At 44.4% G+C, this 16,947-nt stretch overlaps 1 protein-coding gene across 1 annotated transcript in view; it reads left to right on the top strand.

Moving 5' to 3' along the window:
* The first annotated feature begins 8,200 nt into the window (after window positions 1–8,200).
* LOC139575364 (submandibular gland secretory Glx-rich protein CA-like) overlaps window positions 8,201–16,947 on the top strand; it is a 34,563-nt gene continuing 25,816 nt past the window's right edge. Inside the window, exon 1 of the mRNA XM_071400279.1 lies at window positions 8,201–8,268. Within this exon, the coding sequence (XP_071256380.1) occupies window positions 8,201–8,268 (68 nt within the window). The remainder of the gene's footprint in view (window positions 8,269–16,947) is intronic.

Raw genomic sequence — 16,947 nt, 5'->3', positions numbered from 1 at the left:
ACGACCCTGCCTCACACAGGAAGCGGCGCAGGTCCTAATCCAGGCACTTGTCATCTCCCGTCTGGATTACTGCAACTCGCTGTTGGCTGGGCTCCCTGCCTGTGCCATTAAACCCCTACAACTCATCCAGAACGCCGCAGCCCGTCTGGTGTTCAACCTTCCCAAGTTCTCTCACGTCACCCCGCTCCTCCGCTCTCTCCACTGGCTTCCAGTTGAAGCTCGCATCCGCTACAAGACCATGGTGCTTGCCTACGGAGCTGTGAGGGGAACGGCACCTCAGTACCTTCAGGCTCTGATCAGGCCCTACACCCAAACAAGGGCACTGCGTTCATCCACCTCTGGCCTGCTCGCCTCCCTACCACTGAGGAAGTACAGTTCCCGCTCAGCCCAGTCAAAACTGTTCGCTGCTCTGGCACCCCAATGGTGGAACAAACTCCCTCACGACGCCAGGACAGCGGAGTCAATCACCACCTTCCGGAGACACCTGAAACCCCACCTCTTCAAGGAATACCTAGGATAGGATAAAGTAATCCTTCTGACCCCCCCCCCCCCTTAAAAGATTTAGATGCACTATTGTAAAGTGGCTGTTCCACTGGATGTCATAAGGTGAATGCACCAATTTGTAAGTCGCTCTGGATAAGAGCGTCTGCTAAATGACTTAAATGTAAATGTAAATACTAACCTAAATGACAGAGTAAAAAGAAGGTATTCTGTACAGAAGGTAGCCTGTCCAAAACATGCATTTTATTGCAAAAATGCATTTAAAATCATACTGTAAAAAATGTGGCAAAGCAATTAACTTTTTGTCCTGAATACAAACCGTTATGTTTGGAGCCAATCCAGTACAATACATTACTGAGCACCACTCTCCATATTTTCAAGCATAGTGGTAGCTGCATCATGTTATAAGTATGTTTGTAATCGTTAAAAGTATACTTTGGGATTTTGGAAAATGAGGACCTTTATCTACTTTCCCAGAGAAACGCAGAAACATAAAAATGGTATCCACGAGTTCATCTAACTCTGGGAAAGTAGATAAATGGCCTCATTGCCAAAATCCCGAAGTATCCCTTTAAGGACTGGGAAGTTTTTCTGGATAAAAAACGTAATGGAATTAAGCAAATCAAATCAAATCAAAGTTTATTTGTCACGTCCGCCGAATACAACAGGTGTAGACCTTACAGTGAAATGCTTACTTACAGGCTCTAACCAATAGTGCAGAGAGAAAAAAAGTATGTGTGTGTGTGTGTAGGTAAGTAAAGAAATAAGCACAAATAAGCACAGGCCAAATCCTAGAGGAAAAACTGGTTCAGTCTGCTTTCCACCAGACACCGGGAGATGAATTCACCTTTCAGCAGGACAATAACCTAAAACACAAGGCCAAAAATACACTGGAGTTGCTTACCAAGAAGACAGTGAATTTTCCTGAGTGGCCGAGTTACAGTTTTGACTTCAATCTGTTTGAAAATCTATGGCAATACGTGAAAATTGTTGTCAAGCAATCAACGATCAACAACTAATTTGACAGAATTTGAAGAATTTTGAAAATAATAATGGGCAACTGTTAATCCAGGTTTGGAAAGCTCTTAGAGACCTACCCAGAAAGACTCACAGCTGAAATCGCTGCCAAAGGTGATTCTAACATGTATTGACTCTGGGGGTTGAATACTGTTTTATTTCTCATGATAATTTTTTTTTTTAAGTATTCAAATTTTTCTTTCTCTTTGACATTAGAGTATTTTGTGTAGATAGTTGACAGAAAATGACATTTAAATCCATTTTAATCCCATTTTGTAACAAAAAAAATGTGGAAAAAGTATAAGGGTGTGAATACTTTCTGAAGGTACTGTATAAGCAGTTTTCATCCTCCAACATAAACATTACATCCCAAAAGCAGCATAGGTTTACTGTTTGAATAAATATGTTTCCTTTATTCAGGGATATCAATGAGTCATAACTACTGGGGAAGCTTATTCTTATCCTAAACATTAGAATAAGCTTTTCTTTGGAATTCCCTGCTGCTTATGTGTCAATAATCACATTATCCTGCAAAGCGCAATTCTCCATGAAACAACTTTTGAGTATTTGTGATGAAGCCATCATTTCCATTGACTGGTGTTTTCTATAAGTAAGATATCACCTGTCAACAATGAAAATGTATAAGAATGTGATTGAATAGTGAGTGTTTGTTTCGGAAAGACAAAACAAACCACAGCTTCCATTCTTTCCTGAGAATAGATGAGAGAACCTTGTTGTGTAAACCCTAACATCTTACACGAGCAGTGGCTTAAATTCCTACACCAATATGAAAATAATAGCTTTTCATTGTATTATGCTAAATATAAGCATCACACTTTTTCACGTGGAGAAAAATAATAGCTGGAGAGCATATTGTTGTTGTTATTTTATTAGTAGTTTATATGATCATATACAGTGCTTTAGGAAAGTATTCAAATCCCTTGACCTTTTCCACATTTTGTTACGTTACAGCCTTAATCTAAAATGGATTCACTTAAAAAACTCCTCATCAATCAACACAGAATACCCCGTAAAATTTTTGCAAATTTATGAAAATTTAAACAGAAATACCTTATTTACATAAGTATTCAAACCCTTTGGTATGAGACTTGAAATTGAACTCAGGTGCACCCTGTTTCCACTGATTATCCTTGAGATGTTTCTACAACTTGATTGGAGTCCACCTGTGGTAAATTCAATTGATTGGACATGATTTGGAAAGGCACACACCTGTCTACATAAGGTCTCACAGTTGACAGTGCATGTCACAGCAAAAACCAAGCCATGAGGTCGAAGGAATTCAGATCAAATAAAATGTTTATTTGTCACATGCGCTGAATACCTTACAGTGAAATGCTTACTAAATTGTCCGTATAGCTCCAAGACAGGATTGTGTTGAGGCACATCTGGGGAAGGGTACCAAAACATTTCTGTAGTATTGAAGGTCCCCAAGAAGACAGTGGCCTCCATAATTCTTAAATGGAAGAAGTTTGGAACCACCAAGACTCTTCCTAGAGCTGCCCCTCCGGCCAAACAGAGCAATCGGGGGAGATGGTCCTTGGTCAGGGAGGTGACCAAGAACCTGATAGTCACTCTCACAGAGCTCCAGAGTTCCTCTGTGGAGATGGGAGAATCTTCCAGAAGGACAACCATCTCTGCAACACTCCACCAATCAGGCCTTTATGGTAGCGTGGCCAGATGGAAGCCACTCTTCAGTAAAAGGCACATGACAGCCCGCTTGGAGTTTGCCAAAAGGCACCTAAATGACTCTCAGACCATGAGAAACAAGACTCTCTGGTCTGATGAAACCAAGATTGAACTCAATGGCCTGAATGCCAAGCGTCACGTCTGCAGGAAACCTGGCACCATCCCTATGGTGCAGCATGGTGGTGGCAGCATCATGCTGTTGGGATGATTTTCAGCGGTAGAGACTGGGAGACTAGTCAGGATCGAGGAAAAGATGAACAGAGCAAAGTACAGAGAGATCCTTGATGATAACCTGCTCCAGAGCGCTCAGGACCTCAGACTGGGGCGAAGTTTCCCCTTCCAACAGGACAGCGAACCTAAGCACACAGCCAAGACAACGCAGGAGTGGCTTCGGGACAAGTCTCTGAATGTCCTTGAGTGGCCCAGGCAGAGCCCGGACTTGAACCCGATCGAACATCTCTTGAGTGACCTGAAAATAGCTGTGCAGCGAGACTCCCCATCGAACCTGACAGAGCTTGAGAGGATTTGTAGAGAAGAATGGGAGAAACTCCCCAAATAAAAGTGTGCCAAGCTTGTAGCGTCATAGCCAATAAGACTCGAGGCTGTAATCGCTGCCAAGGGTGCTTCAACAAAGTACTGAGTAAAGGATCTGAATACTTATGTAAATGTGATAATTAATTAAAAAAATTGTATAAGTTTGCAACAATGTATGAAAACCTGTTTTTGCTTTGACATTATGGGGTTTTGCGTGTAGAGTGATGAGGGGGAAAAAACTATTTAAACCATTTTAGATTAAGGCTGTAACATACCAAAATGTGGAAAAAGTCAAGGGGTCTAAATCCTTTCCGAATGCACTGTATTTATCCTACTGGTCACTCATTTGCAGGAAACTATGTACAATCTTAGAAAAAAGGGTTCCAAAGGGGTTCTTTGGCTGTCCCCATAGGAGAACCCTTTTTGGTTCCAGGTAGAACTCTTTTGGGTTCCATGTAGAACCCTTGTGGAATGGGTTATATTCTGCATTTAACTCAAAGGGGTTCTAACTGGAACCAAAAAGGGTTCTTTAGAGGGTTCGCCTATGGGGACAGCCGAAGAACCCTTCTATTTTCTAGATAGCACCTTTTTTTCTAAGAGAAAAACAGCAACATATCACTCTTAGTTTACTCTCAATGTATTACAAAGTTGAAACATAGCTACCTGGTTGATAATGTATTGGGATGGAATAAAAAACAGTATAATGTGTTAAAAGTTTGAAGAAAAGAGTGATCGTTTTTTATGTTCATGTTTAATTCTACTAGATTCTGTCTTGTCTCATCAATAAGAAAATACAGAAAACCTGGTAGGGAAAGTATCAGAAATAACAAATAACAAACTACGCTCTCAGTACTGTCGGTTACATGGTGGGACACATTCTGGTGACAGTCTGTAATCATAACACATCTTCTCCTCTAAATCGGAGTATTTGAAGTTTTTTGTTTGAACGGGTAGAAAATATGCTGACACCAATGCCTTTACACGAGCTGCTTCAACATTTCGACAACCTCAGTGATCAGTCCCTGGAAACACATCTTCTCGAGCAAACAAACTCTGCCTCCAATCCAGAAACCTGTCCCATGGATGTACACCAAAAATATGAAATCCCAATGATGCAGCACACACACACACACACACACACACACACACACACACACACACACACACACACACACACACACACACACACACACACACACACACACACACACACACACACACACACACACACACACACACACACACACACACACACACACACACACACACACACACACACACACACACACACACACAGCTTCTCTAACCCTGTGATGCATACACTATACAATGTTTCTCATTTTTAACACAAACGGATTTTGGTGGAAGGAGTCTTCTGAACAGAGTGCAGTGGTTTTAATTGATGATGTTTGCTGCTGCATGCTGTTCCTCCTGGGCCTTGAGATCCAGCAGGGTTCTGGTTGAAGTAGCATTTCTGTAGCTCCTCCACCACAGGCTTCTCTTTATCTTCCAGAGCTGCATTTCGATCTCCCACCTTGAACACACACACACACACACACACACACACACACACACACACACACACACACACACACACACACACACACACACACACACACACACACACACACACACACACACACACACACACACACACACACACACACACACACACACACACAGTGCTTAGTTATTTACCAGAGCTTTCTACCTATCTAGAACATCACAGCTCCGTCAGGCCCCTCTATGCGAGCAGGCCCCTCCATGCGAGCCGGCCCCTCCATGCGAGCAGGCCCCTCTATGCGAGCAGGCCCCTCCATGCGAGCATGCCCCTCCATGCGAGCAGGCCCCTCCATTCGAGCAGGCCCCTCCATGCGAGCAGGCCCCTCCATGCGAGCAGGCCCCTCCATTCGAGCAGGCCCCTCCATGCGAGCAGGCTCCTCCATTCGAGCAGGCCCCTCCATGCGAGCAGGCCTCTCCATGCGAGCAGGCCCCTCCATGTGAGCAGGCCCCTCTATGTGAGCAGGCCCCTCCATGTGAGCAGGCCCTTCCATTCGAGCAGGCCCCTCCATGCGAGCAGGCCCCTCCATGCGAGCAGGCCCCTCCATGCGAGCAGGCCCCTCCATGTGAGCAGGCCCCTCCATGCGAGCAGGCCCCTCCATTCGAGCAGGCCCCTCCATGCGAGCAGGCCCCTCCATGCGAGCAGGCCCCTCTATGCGAGCAGGCCCCTCCATGCGAGCATGCCCCTCCATGCGAGCAGGCCCCTCCATTCGAGCAGGCCCCTCCATGCGAGCAGGCCCCTCCATGCGAGCAGGCCCCTCCATTCGAGCAGGCCCCTCCATGCGAGCAGGCTCCTCCATTCGAGCAGGCCCCTCCATGCGAGCAGGCCTCTCCATGCGAGCAGGCCCCTCCATGTGAGCAGGCCCCTCTATGCGAGCAGGCCCCTCCATGTGAGCAGGCCCCTCCATTCGAGCAGGCCCCTCCATGCGAGCAGGCCCCTCCATGCGAGCAGGCCCCTCCATGCGAGCAGGCCCCTCCATGTGAGCAGGCCCCTCCATGCGAGCAGGCCCCTCCATTCGAGCAGGCCCCTCCATGCGAGCAGGCCCCTCCATGCGAGCAGGCCCCTCCATTCGAGCAGGCACCTCCATGCGAGCCGACCCCTCCATGCGAGCAGGCCCCTCCATGCGAGCCGACCCCTCCATTCGAGCAGGCCCCTCCATGCGAGCAGGCCCCTCCATGCGAGCAGGCCCCTCCATGCGAGCCGACCCCTCCATGCGAGCACTTTGATGGAGTTTCTGCCTCAGTCATTGTGTCTCTGGCCGAATCAGACATCCTCTTTCTCTTCTTCTGCCGCACTGTCACCGTGGTAATTACTGTCTATACGGGGAGGATTTGTTTATGTAAATATGTGCGTTTGATTCATGGGGCCCTTCGCACATTTCTGCTTTCTTCTCCTCTTTGTTTAGTCTTTCTCTCTCTCTCCATTTCTCCCTCTCTCTATCACCGAGCCAGTGGACTGTCAGCTGATAGACAGACCAACGAGTGGGAGTATGAGGGGTGGAGAGGAAAGAGAGAGATGGGGGGGAGGGGGAGGTTTAGTAAGCCTCATGACAACTCTATACCTTGAGGAAGACACCAGGTACTGACACAGTATAGTTAGAAATGGTGTGGGTGGGGAGGAGGAGAGAGAGGGTCGATGGCTATACCTCATGACTATTACACTTCACAGTTCAATAACAATCCAATCACTTGAAAAACATCATATTTACGAATGCCACGCAAAATGAACCAAGGGGAGGGATGAGGGAGGGATGAGGGAGGGATGAAGGAACAGAGGGAGGGAGTATGGGCAGGACGAAACGCTAAAGGTTTTTCAATGTTTAATTTTCAAATAGGATTAAGCAGAATGACATTTAGCTGAAGGTTACTGGCTGAGCGGAGCGACGCATTGTCTTAGCTGATATTGATATTCAGGAAGCGCCCCGCTTGTCAGTGGGACAAACAGAGTTGATGAATGAGAAGCCTTTCTGCAGGAAGGTGTTAAGTGCAAATTTGTAAGAGAAGAGAGAGAGACAGAGAGAGCGAGAGAGGGAGAGAGAGAGGGAGAGAGAGAGGGAGAGAGAGAGAGGGAGAGAGAGAGGGAGAGGTCTAACATAGCAACACTTGCCATGTATATCTAAGCTACCTTATGCTACAGACTCAACATTATCCAGGGAAGTTTCACATTTCCAATCTAACTGTCCTAGACCTTGCATTCAAATTTTTTAATTTAGCTCAAATACACACCAACAATATTTCATTCTATTGCATATAGCTAATTTGAGCAAGTAAAAGAAAACTATGCTTTTTCGAAATTCAGTTTCAAGTAGGCTAAAGTTGACAATAACTTCACAGCATCCTTATTTCAGAGGTTTCCCTGTAATTTACATCTTAATAAGGGCAGCCTAACCCTTTAATTCGTATAGGCTGGGCTCATTTCTCATGCATTAATACAGGACTTGCTGACTAGGCGGTTCCTCTGAATACTGAATAGGACACACACATTAACACTCATATATTTACTGGATTAATGTCACAGGAGATTGTTCAAAAAATATACAAATAATAATAACCCTATTTCAATATCTGTATTTAGTCTGGACCCTGATATAGAGAGCTAATTCTGACAGCCTTCATAGCAATGTTTATCTCATAAAGAACTAAAGCCATGCAGAGGGATTATCAATCTGTAAATTACCTACAGTTACTTTCTAAGAATCTTACAATCTACATGTATTCTAAGGACAGGGATATATGTTTTTTAGGCTATATTAGCACTCTACAAACAAACTCTCTACTGCATGTTGACAAGAAAAAGACAAAGACTAGATAGAAAGAAAAGGAGTGAGACAGGAGTGAGACAAGAGTGAGACCGGAGTGAGGGGAATTGTGTGAGCTGTCAATGTCGGAGTGGTTTTCCTCAGAGTGGCGTGTTTGTGCTGCGCTGGGTGCCAGCGCAATCCCCGACAGGTACCCGTGTTTGTTTAAAAGGGTGCCTGTCAAACAAAGAGCCACACGGCGTGAAACACTCAGTTAAATGAGTCTGACAAGGGCCTAATCAGGGGCTTCACACATGCTGAGGGATCCGTCGTAACCCAAACCTAAATGTTTAGATAGCTAAACTTTCTAAAGGCCAGTGCTTTCCATGCATGCCAGGGTGATATGTGTCAACAGAGAGGGGAGCGTAACATTGGTCCTCCACAGGTCTGCTGCAGTCTTCAGGATACAGCACTTCATTTCATGCTCCTGCACTTGCCCTTTTGTATTTGCGTTACACTGCCCATAACATATGAAAGTGTGCTGTTTTACACTGGGCAATGTCCACCGAATATTGTGCATTGTGATGTAAATGAAAATGTGTATGTGTGTAAGAGACATAGAGAGAAATAAAGAGACAAACGGACTAACAGATAGACAGACATACAGAGAGAGAGAGAGAGAGAGAGAGAGAGAGAGAGAGAGAGAGAGAGAGAGAGAGAGAGAGAGAGAGAGAGAGAGAGAGAGAGAGAGAGAGAGAGAGAGATAATACAGTCATTGAGAGAGAGAGAGATAGTACAGTTTGTGTACATATGTGCAGCTTATGCTCCTCCTTCAGATTCACCATATTATGATGATCAGTTTTTTGACCATCTCCATACAGAAATCATTACATTTCAGGCAGAGGGTAAAGTGCTTCTTTGTGGAGATTTCAATGCAAGAACAGGTTCTGAGCCTGACTACACTGATGCGGGAGGTAACCACCACATATTTGGTCACCCCTCCTTGTACAGCAGCCCTATTATAAATAATAGAAACAGTCCTGACCAAATACTGAACAAAAATGGGAAGGAGTTTGTCGAGCCTTAGGCCTGTACATGCTTAATGGTAGAATCAGAGGGGACTCTTTAGGTCAGTTTACTTACTGCTCAGCTCTTGGGACAAGTGTAGTCGATTATGCCATCACGGACATTGACCCCTCCTCCATTAGTGCATTCACTGTCAGACCACAGACACCATTGTCAGATCACAGTCAGATCAACGTGTTCTTGAAGAAATTAACCGGCAATATTCATTCAAAAAAACTGCCCAATAAACTATTCAACATAAACCAATCATACAGATGGGCTCCAAACAGTGCAGAGAGATTCATTGAAACATTGAACTCAAAAGAAATGATGAACTCTATACAGTTTTTCAATAACTCACAATACCAAAACAATAAAGATGGTGTCAATTCGGCTACTCTAAACATCAACTGCATATTCCAAAAAGCAGCATCGAAAGCAAATTTGAGAAAACCAAAGAAATGCAACATCAGAAACAAAAAACAAAATGTTTCTGACAAATGGTTTGATAATGAATGTAAAACAATTAGAAAACACCTAAGACAAATGTCAAACAAAAAACATAAGCAGCAAAACAACCCAGAGCTACGATATGAATACTTTGAAACTCTGAAACAGTATAAACATACACTGAAACGCAAGAAACTGAATTATACCAACAAGACACTTGATGAAATTGAAAACGCAATTGACCAAAATCAGTTCTGGGACATGTGGAACAATTTAAGCACAACAAAGCCACAAGAATTAGCCATACAAGATGTAGGAATTTGGAAAACTTATTTTGATAATCTATACAAAAACATCCCACAAAAAGACTTAAAACAGAACCAATTAGAAATTAAAGAAAAATTGAACATCCTTGAATCAGTCATTAAAAATAACCAAAATCCATTAGATTACCCAATAACCCAACAAGAACTAAATGAAAAGCTCAAATCTATTAAATCAAAGAAGGCTTGTGGTCTAGACAACATCAGAAATGAAATGCTGAAAAACAGCACACCTGAGTTGCAAAATGCTGTGCTTAAATTGTTCAACATGGTTTTAACTTCTGGCTGCTTCCCTGATGTCTGGAACCAGGGGCTCATCTCCCCTATCCACAAAAGTGGAGACAAATCAGACCCCAATAATTACAGGGGAATTTGTGTAAACAGTAACTTGGGAAAGGTTTTCTGTAGCATTTTGAATTCAAGAATCCAAACCTTTCTTCAAGAACAAAATGTAATAACTAAATGTCAAATTGGCTTTCTCCCTAACCATCGCACTACTGACCATATATACACCTTACACACACTAATTAATAAACACGTCCACCAAAAAAAAGAGGGCAAAATCTTTGCTTGCTTTATTGACTTTAAAAAAGCATTTGATTCTATTTGGCACGAAGGGCTATTCTACAAAATTCTACAAAGTGGGCTTGGTGGTAAGGTGTATGACTTAATAAAATGTATGTACACAGAAAACAAGTGTGCAATAAAAATCAAAAACCAAAGAACAGAATTCTTTTCACAATGTCGAGGTGTGAGACAAGGCTGTAGTTTGAGTCCAAATCTTTTCAACATTTATATCAATGAATTAGCAGACATGTTGGACCATTCTCCAGCCCCAGGACTCACACTATTTGACACAGAGGTGAAATACCTGCTATATGCTGATGACTTGGTACTTCTATCACCAACCAAAGAAGGTCTTCAACAGAACATTAATATTCTAGAGCAATATTGCCATAATTGGGCCCTGGCAGTAAATTTCCCAAAAACTAAAATCATGATTTTCCAAAAACAAAACAGATGTCAGAAACACAAATATAAATTCACCCTGAACAACACCATCATTGAACACACAAAAAATTACACCTACCTTGGTCTGACCATATCTGCATCGGGAAACTTTAATATGGCAGTGAATGCACTCAAAGAAAAAGCCCGCAGAGCATTGTATGCAATAAAAATGAAATTATTCAAAATCAACATCCCAATTAGAATTTGGACCAAAATATTTGACAGTGTAATCCTACCAATAGCTCTTTACGGAAGTGAGGTTTGGGGGCCACTCAATAAACTGGACTTTAAAATGTGGGACAAACATCCAATTGAAACCCTACATGCAGAATTCTGTCGGAAAATCCTACAAGTCCAGAGAAATACACCAACTAATGCATGTAGGGCAGAATTGGGCCGCTTTCCAGTAATAATGAAAATACAGAAAAGATCATTAAAATTTTGGCTACATCTAAATTCAAGTCCAAATTTGAGTCTGCAATTTAAAGCACTTCAAACCCAAGAGCTGAGCCCAGAAACGAGCCCTCTCAGTCAGCTGGTGTTGGACCTAACCAACCAAGCTGACACCAGCACTGCTTCAAAAGAAAGAATTCCAATAAACAAAATCATGAACCAATCAAAGGACTCATATATACAACATTGGAAAAACGAAACCAAATCCCAAAGCCGACTAAATTGCTATCTGACCCTAAACAGAGAATATGAATTGGCTGAATATCTCTACTCTGTCAGAGATTCGAAGCAGAGACAGATCCTTACCAAGTACAGGCTGAGTGACCACCGATTGGCAATAGAAACCGGCAGACATAAAAAGACATGGCTACCCAAAGAGGAGCGTGTATGTGTTCACTGCACGACAGGGGAGGTAGAAACAGAGATGCACTTTCTCCTTTACTGTGATAAATATTCCTCACCAAGAGATTCATTATTCACAGAAATGACTACATTTATTCCAAATTTTAACTTATTAAACCCAGAGGAAAAACTAAAAATACTCATGGGCGAAGGAGCAATGGCTCCTCTTGCAGCCAAATATATATTTGCCTGCCATAGCCTGAGGGACACTGAATAATAACATCTGCATAGTAAGCAGTAACTTACTTATTATGACTGTTATTGTTTTTACTGTTATTGTTATTAGTATTATTATTGTTGTTTATCATTCCAAATAGTAATGGTATGGGTGGTAATGGTAATGATAGCAGTTTAATGATGGTGGTGGTGGTAGTGGTGCATTACACCATACATAACATTCGACTATTGACTGTTACCATTTTATTGTTACTATTTTTATATTTAATTTTGTATTATTATTTACTGCCATTCTATATTATTATTTGTCATTGTTTTAATTGTATTACAATGTATATTGTATACATTGTTGCTTTGGCAATATTGACACAATGTTTTTCATGCCAATAAAGCAGCTTGAATTTGAATTTGAATTTGAATTTGAGAGAGAGAGAGAGAGAGAGAGAGAGAGAGAGAGAGAGAGAGAAAGAGACAGAGAGAGAGAGAGAGAGAGAGAGAGAGAGAGAGAGAGAGAGAGAGAGAGAGAGAGAGAGAGAGACAGAGACAGAGACAGAGACAGAGACAGAGACAGAGACAGAGAGAGAGAGAGAGAGAGAGAGAGAGAGAGAGAGAGAGAGAGAGAGAGAGAGAGAGAGAGAGAGAGAGAGAGAGAGAGAGAGAGGCGAGAGCGAGAGCGAGAGAGGAGAGAGAGAGAGAGAGAAAAGGGTAGACACAGGAAAACCTGTCTCCCTGTAGAGGAAAGGCTGTGCAACCACTGCAAAACAGCAGAACCTGAGACAGAACTGCATTTCCTGACAAAATGTCAAAAATATAAAACAATTAGAGAGTGTCATTTATAGACCTCTCTGATAAGAATAGGCTACCCGTTGGGGGAGGACGCAGAGAGCTGTGGGTTGGCAGTGCACTACATTGCTGCCTGCCATAAGATGAGGGACAGTGTTTGACAGACCAACCAACCTGCACATGTCCTCTACTGTATGCTTGTTGTTATTGTTGAATGTATGGTTATTTTGACACTTGGTTATTGTTGTTACTGTTGTCCCGTTGACAATTTTGATTCTCATTTTTATTTTTATATTGTAAATATCCAAAATAAGCGTTTGGCAATATGTACATTGTTACGTCATGCCAATAAGAGAGAGAGAGAGAGAGAGAGAGAGAGAGAGAGAGAGAGAGAGAGGGGGGCGAGTAAGAGAGAGAGGGGGGTGATAGAGAGAGTAGGAGAGAGAGAGGGGAGAGACGGGAGAGAGAGAGTGAGAGAGAGAGAGAGAGAGTAGGAGAGAGAGAGGGGAGAGAGGGGAGAGAGAGAGAGAGAGAGGGGGGGAGAGGGGAGAGAGAGGAGAGAGAGAGGAGAGAGAGGGGAGAGAGAGGGGAGAGAGATGAGAGAGAGAGAGAGGGGAGAGAGAGAGAGAGAGAGAGAGAGAGAGAGAGAGAGAGAGAGAGAGAGAGAGAGAGAGAGAGAGAGAGAGAGAGAGAGAGAGAGAGAGAGAGAGAGAGAGAGAGAGAGAGAGAGAGAGAGAGAGAGAGAGAGAGAGAGAGGGGAGAGAGAGAGTGAGAGAGAGAGTGAGAGAGAGAGAGAGAGAGAGAGAGAGAGAGAGAGAGAGAGAGAGAGAGAGAGAGAGAGAGAGGGGAGAGAGAGAGAGAGAGAGAGAGGAGAGAGAGAGAGAGAGAGAGAGAGACCAATAGGAAAAGACCCATAGCAACCCAGCTCAAGTTAGTGTAACTGACAAGTTCACAATGTAGAGTAAAGGTCAACGCTGAACTAAATTTCCACCGAGGAGTCAACTCCATTTCAATTTGGATATGTGACTTCCCTTTTCTATGAGTGGGAGGACAATTGTAACTGACAAGCATTGGACAGGGCTGCGAATTTGAATATTGACAAGACAGAGAGTTGACAGAAGGAATTATACTCCACCTACAGATGTAGGATCTTATTTTGAGCCAGTTTGTACAGCAGGAAAATAATCCTACAGCAACAGGATATTTGAATTATTATGTGGATTATAATGGACATTTTTGTAGAGGTTGATCATTTTTTGGTTAGGGAAAGTAAAGTCAGAAATGTCAAAGTTGAAATTACAAACTTCAGAAGCCTTTTTTAACCTCAAATGCGGGTGATCACATTAAGATTTTACATCTGTACAGCATCCCCCTGTCGAAAGAGAATGCATACTATCTTTAGCACAATTCCTATGTCCATGGCAGCACTCAATAAATATAGCTGTAGTGTAGCTACTCTGACTATTCAATTTAACAAAATAATGTTAAACACTGTAGAATGTCCCATATTTAAAATCACATACTAGAGCAGTATATCCACAGCCTCACACTACAACACCCAGAACCCACTCTGTTCACATACAAGAGTTCCTCACTCCTCTTCTGTCTGGTCCAACCATTGAGATAAATATAGGATCTGCATGAGTACATCTCTCCACCCAGACAGCAGTGTTCCTCTGTCTGCAGACCATCTCGCCACCCAGACAGCAGTGTTCCTCTGTCTGCAGTCATCTCTCCACCCAGACAGCAGTGTTCCTCTGTCTGCAGTCCATCTCTCCACCCAGACAGCAGTGTTCCTCTGTCTGTAGTCCATCTCTCCTCCCAAACAGCAGTGTTCCTCTGTCTGCAGTCCATCTCTCCACCCAGACAGCAGTGTTCCTCTGTCTGCAGTCCATCTCTCCACCCAGACAGCAGTGTTCCTCTGTCTGCAGTCCATCTCTCCACCCAGACAGCAGTGTTCCTCTGTCTGTAGTCCATCTCTCCTCCCAGACAGCAGTGTTCCTCTGTCTGCAGTCCATCTCTCCACCCAGACAGCAGTGTTCCTCTGTCTGCAGTCCATCTCTCCACCCAGACAGCAGTGTTCCTCTGTCTGCAGTCCATCTGTCTCATCAGAGTGACAGGCCTACTCTTTAGCTGTGGCCCACAGAGTCTCTGCTGCTGTCGCCAAGCACGCACCCTCCGACTCGAGGACCGCCAGGAGAAGGCAAGCTGATCAAAGTCCACCGACAGATCTGTGAGCACCCTTTGAAATTGGACACACACATGCATATCGACACAGGCACACACACACACACACAGACACATGCAAGCAGGCATACACTGACAAAGACACCGAGAGAGAGAGAGAGAGAGAGAGAGAGAGAGAGAGAGAGAGAGAGAGAGAGAGAGAGAGAGAGAGAGAGAGAGAGAGAGAGAGAGAGAGAGAGAGAGAGAGAGAGAGAGTGAGAGAGGGGAGAGAGAGAGAGAGAGAGGGTGGGTGGGTGGGTGGGTGGGTGGGGGAGCTGGAGATGGGGAGGGAGGGAGGGAGAGAGAGGGAGGGAAGGAGTTGGGGAGGGAGGGAGTTGGGGAGGGAGAGAGAGAGAGAGGGATATGGGGAGGAGGGAAGGAAAGAGAGAGGGGGAGGGAGGGAGGGAGAGAGAGGGAGAGGGAGAGGGAGAGGGAGAGGGGAGAGGGAGAGGGAGAGAGGAGATAGGGAGGGGGAGAGGGAGAGGGAGATAGGGAAGGGGAGGGTTGATAGAGTATTTGTATGGCAATTGGTATTTTTGCCACCACTGGGTACTACAGCAACTAATTACTGCACTATGGACTGCATCCACTAACCCCACCCAGGAGGAGTGATGCCTTCTCTGGGAGACAAAAACACACAGCACTATCCCCATCCAGTGATCTCTGGAGCTGAGCAGTTCACTCAACACAACAACCTGTAGTTCACAACCTCTCCCAGTGTTAGTGAGGCCTTTGTTAAGCCCTGGCTGGTCTGGTGGTGCTCATATGGTTGGCTGTGGCACCTTCACTAAAATAGCTTCCTGGAAGGTTAGGACTCTCAGAGAGATGGGGAGCCCAGGACCTCTTCACTTGAGCTAAATCATTATCCACACTGCACCTCTCTCCCTCTGACAGCTCCTCACAGGACCTGTCTGTCTCTCACACGTGCCAGCCAGCCGCATATAGTACCAACCAACAATTAGCCTGGTTGAAATGAGACCCAAACCTACTAGTACTGTGCCACCACTTCACATCTCTTCACACAGCCAAACTAGTGTGCTGTAATCTAACGGAGCAACAGTCTGTGAGGAGTAGAGTGGATGTGTGCATGCAGAACAATATGTTTTAATGTAGTTTTAATGTGTGTATCTGGGAGAGGCTGAACCCTCTCTCCCGGCGCAGAAGCTGCAGACACATGCTAAGGGCTGAGGCAAGCCTCCAGAAGCTGCAGACACATGCTAAGGGCTGAGGCAAGCCTCCAGGTCCTGGGATCAAACAGCTCGGCACAGGCAATCTGTCTTCCTCGACAGGCCTGGGCAGAGTGCATAGAGAGGGGGGTGACAGCCCTTATTTTACCCCGGTGGCCCTGCTCCACTACAGGCAGGCAGACCAACCCCCAGAAGCAGCAACAGAGACAGAACCCAGCCCCTACCCCAACAGGCCCTCCATAACCCTCAAAATGCATAAAATATAGGCCCATGAATTAATGAACAAAGATGCTAGTGATAAACAGACATCAACTTTAGGTTCGCCTCTTCCCGCTGATGATATTCCTCCTGATTTCACCTAGATATGCTACCAGGAAATAGGATATCATTTATTCAGCAAGTTCCCTTTGTCATTTGTGCATATATAAAGTGTAAACCACGCGGCGACACAAGAGACATGAGAGAATTGACTAACACAGGGCCCTGCTTGAACAGTCAGACAGTGATATCAAAACCCCTGGAAAATATTTTCTATAACACACAATGTAAATTTCAAGCTATATTTGAGCACATTAGACTTTTACGAATAAGCCAATGGTGTCATGACAAGTCTCAAGGTTGAGTTCACCTCAATCTAGGTTGAGTTCACCTCAATTTAGTTCACCTCAATCTGGTGACTGTGTTCATTGACTTAACAAATCCTTCCTTCCACACCAAACAGCCTTATGAGATGTGGAGGGGCAGCTGCATTCACCAATAGTCCTATCGTTGGACTGTGTCAGGGCTAGCGAGAAGCGATTACCCCTAGAGGAC

This window comes from Salvelinus alpinus, chromosome 5, assembly GCF_045679555.1.
Source record: "Salvelinus alpinus chromosome 5, SLU_Salpinus.1, whole genome shotgun sequence".
Lineage (NCBI taxonomy): Eukaryota > Metazoa > Chordata > Actinopteri > Salmoniformes > Salmonidae > Salvelinus > Salvelinus alpinus.
The sequence above is the reverse complement of the archived record's forward strand: the minus strand, read 5'-3'. Positions and strand labels throughout refer to the sequence as shown.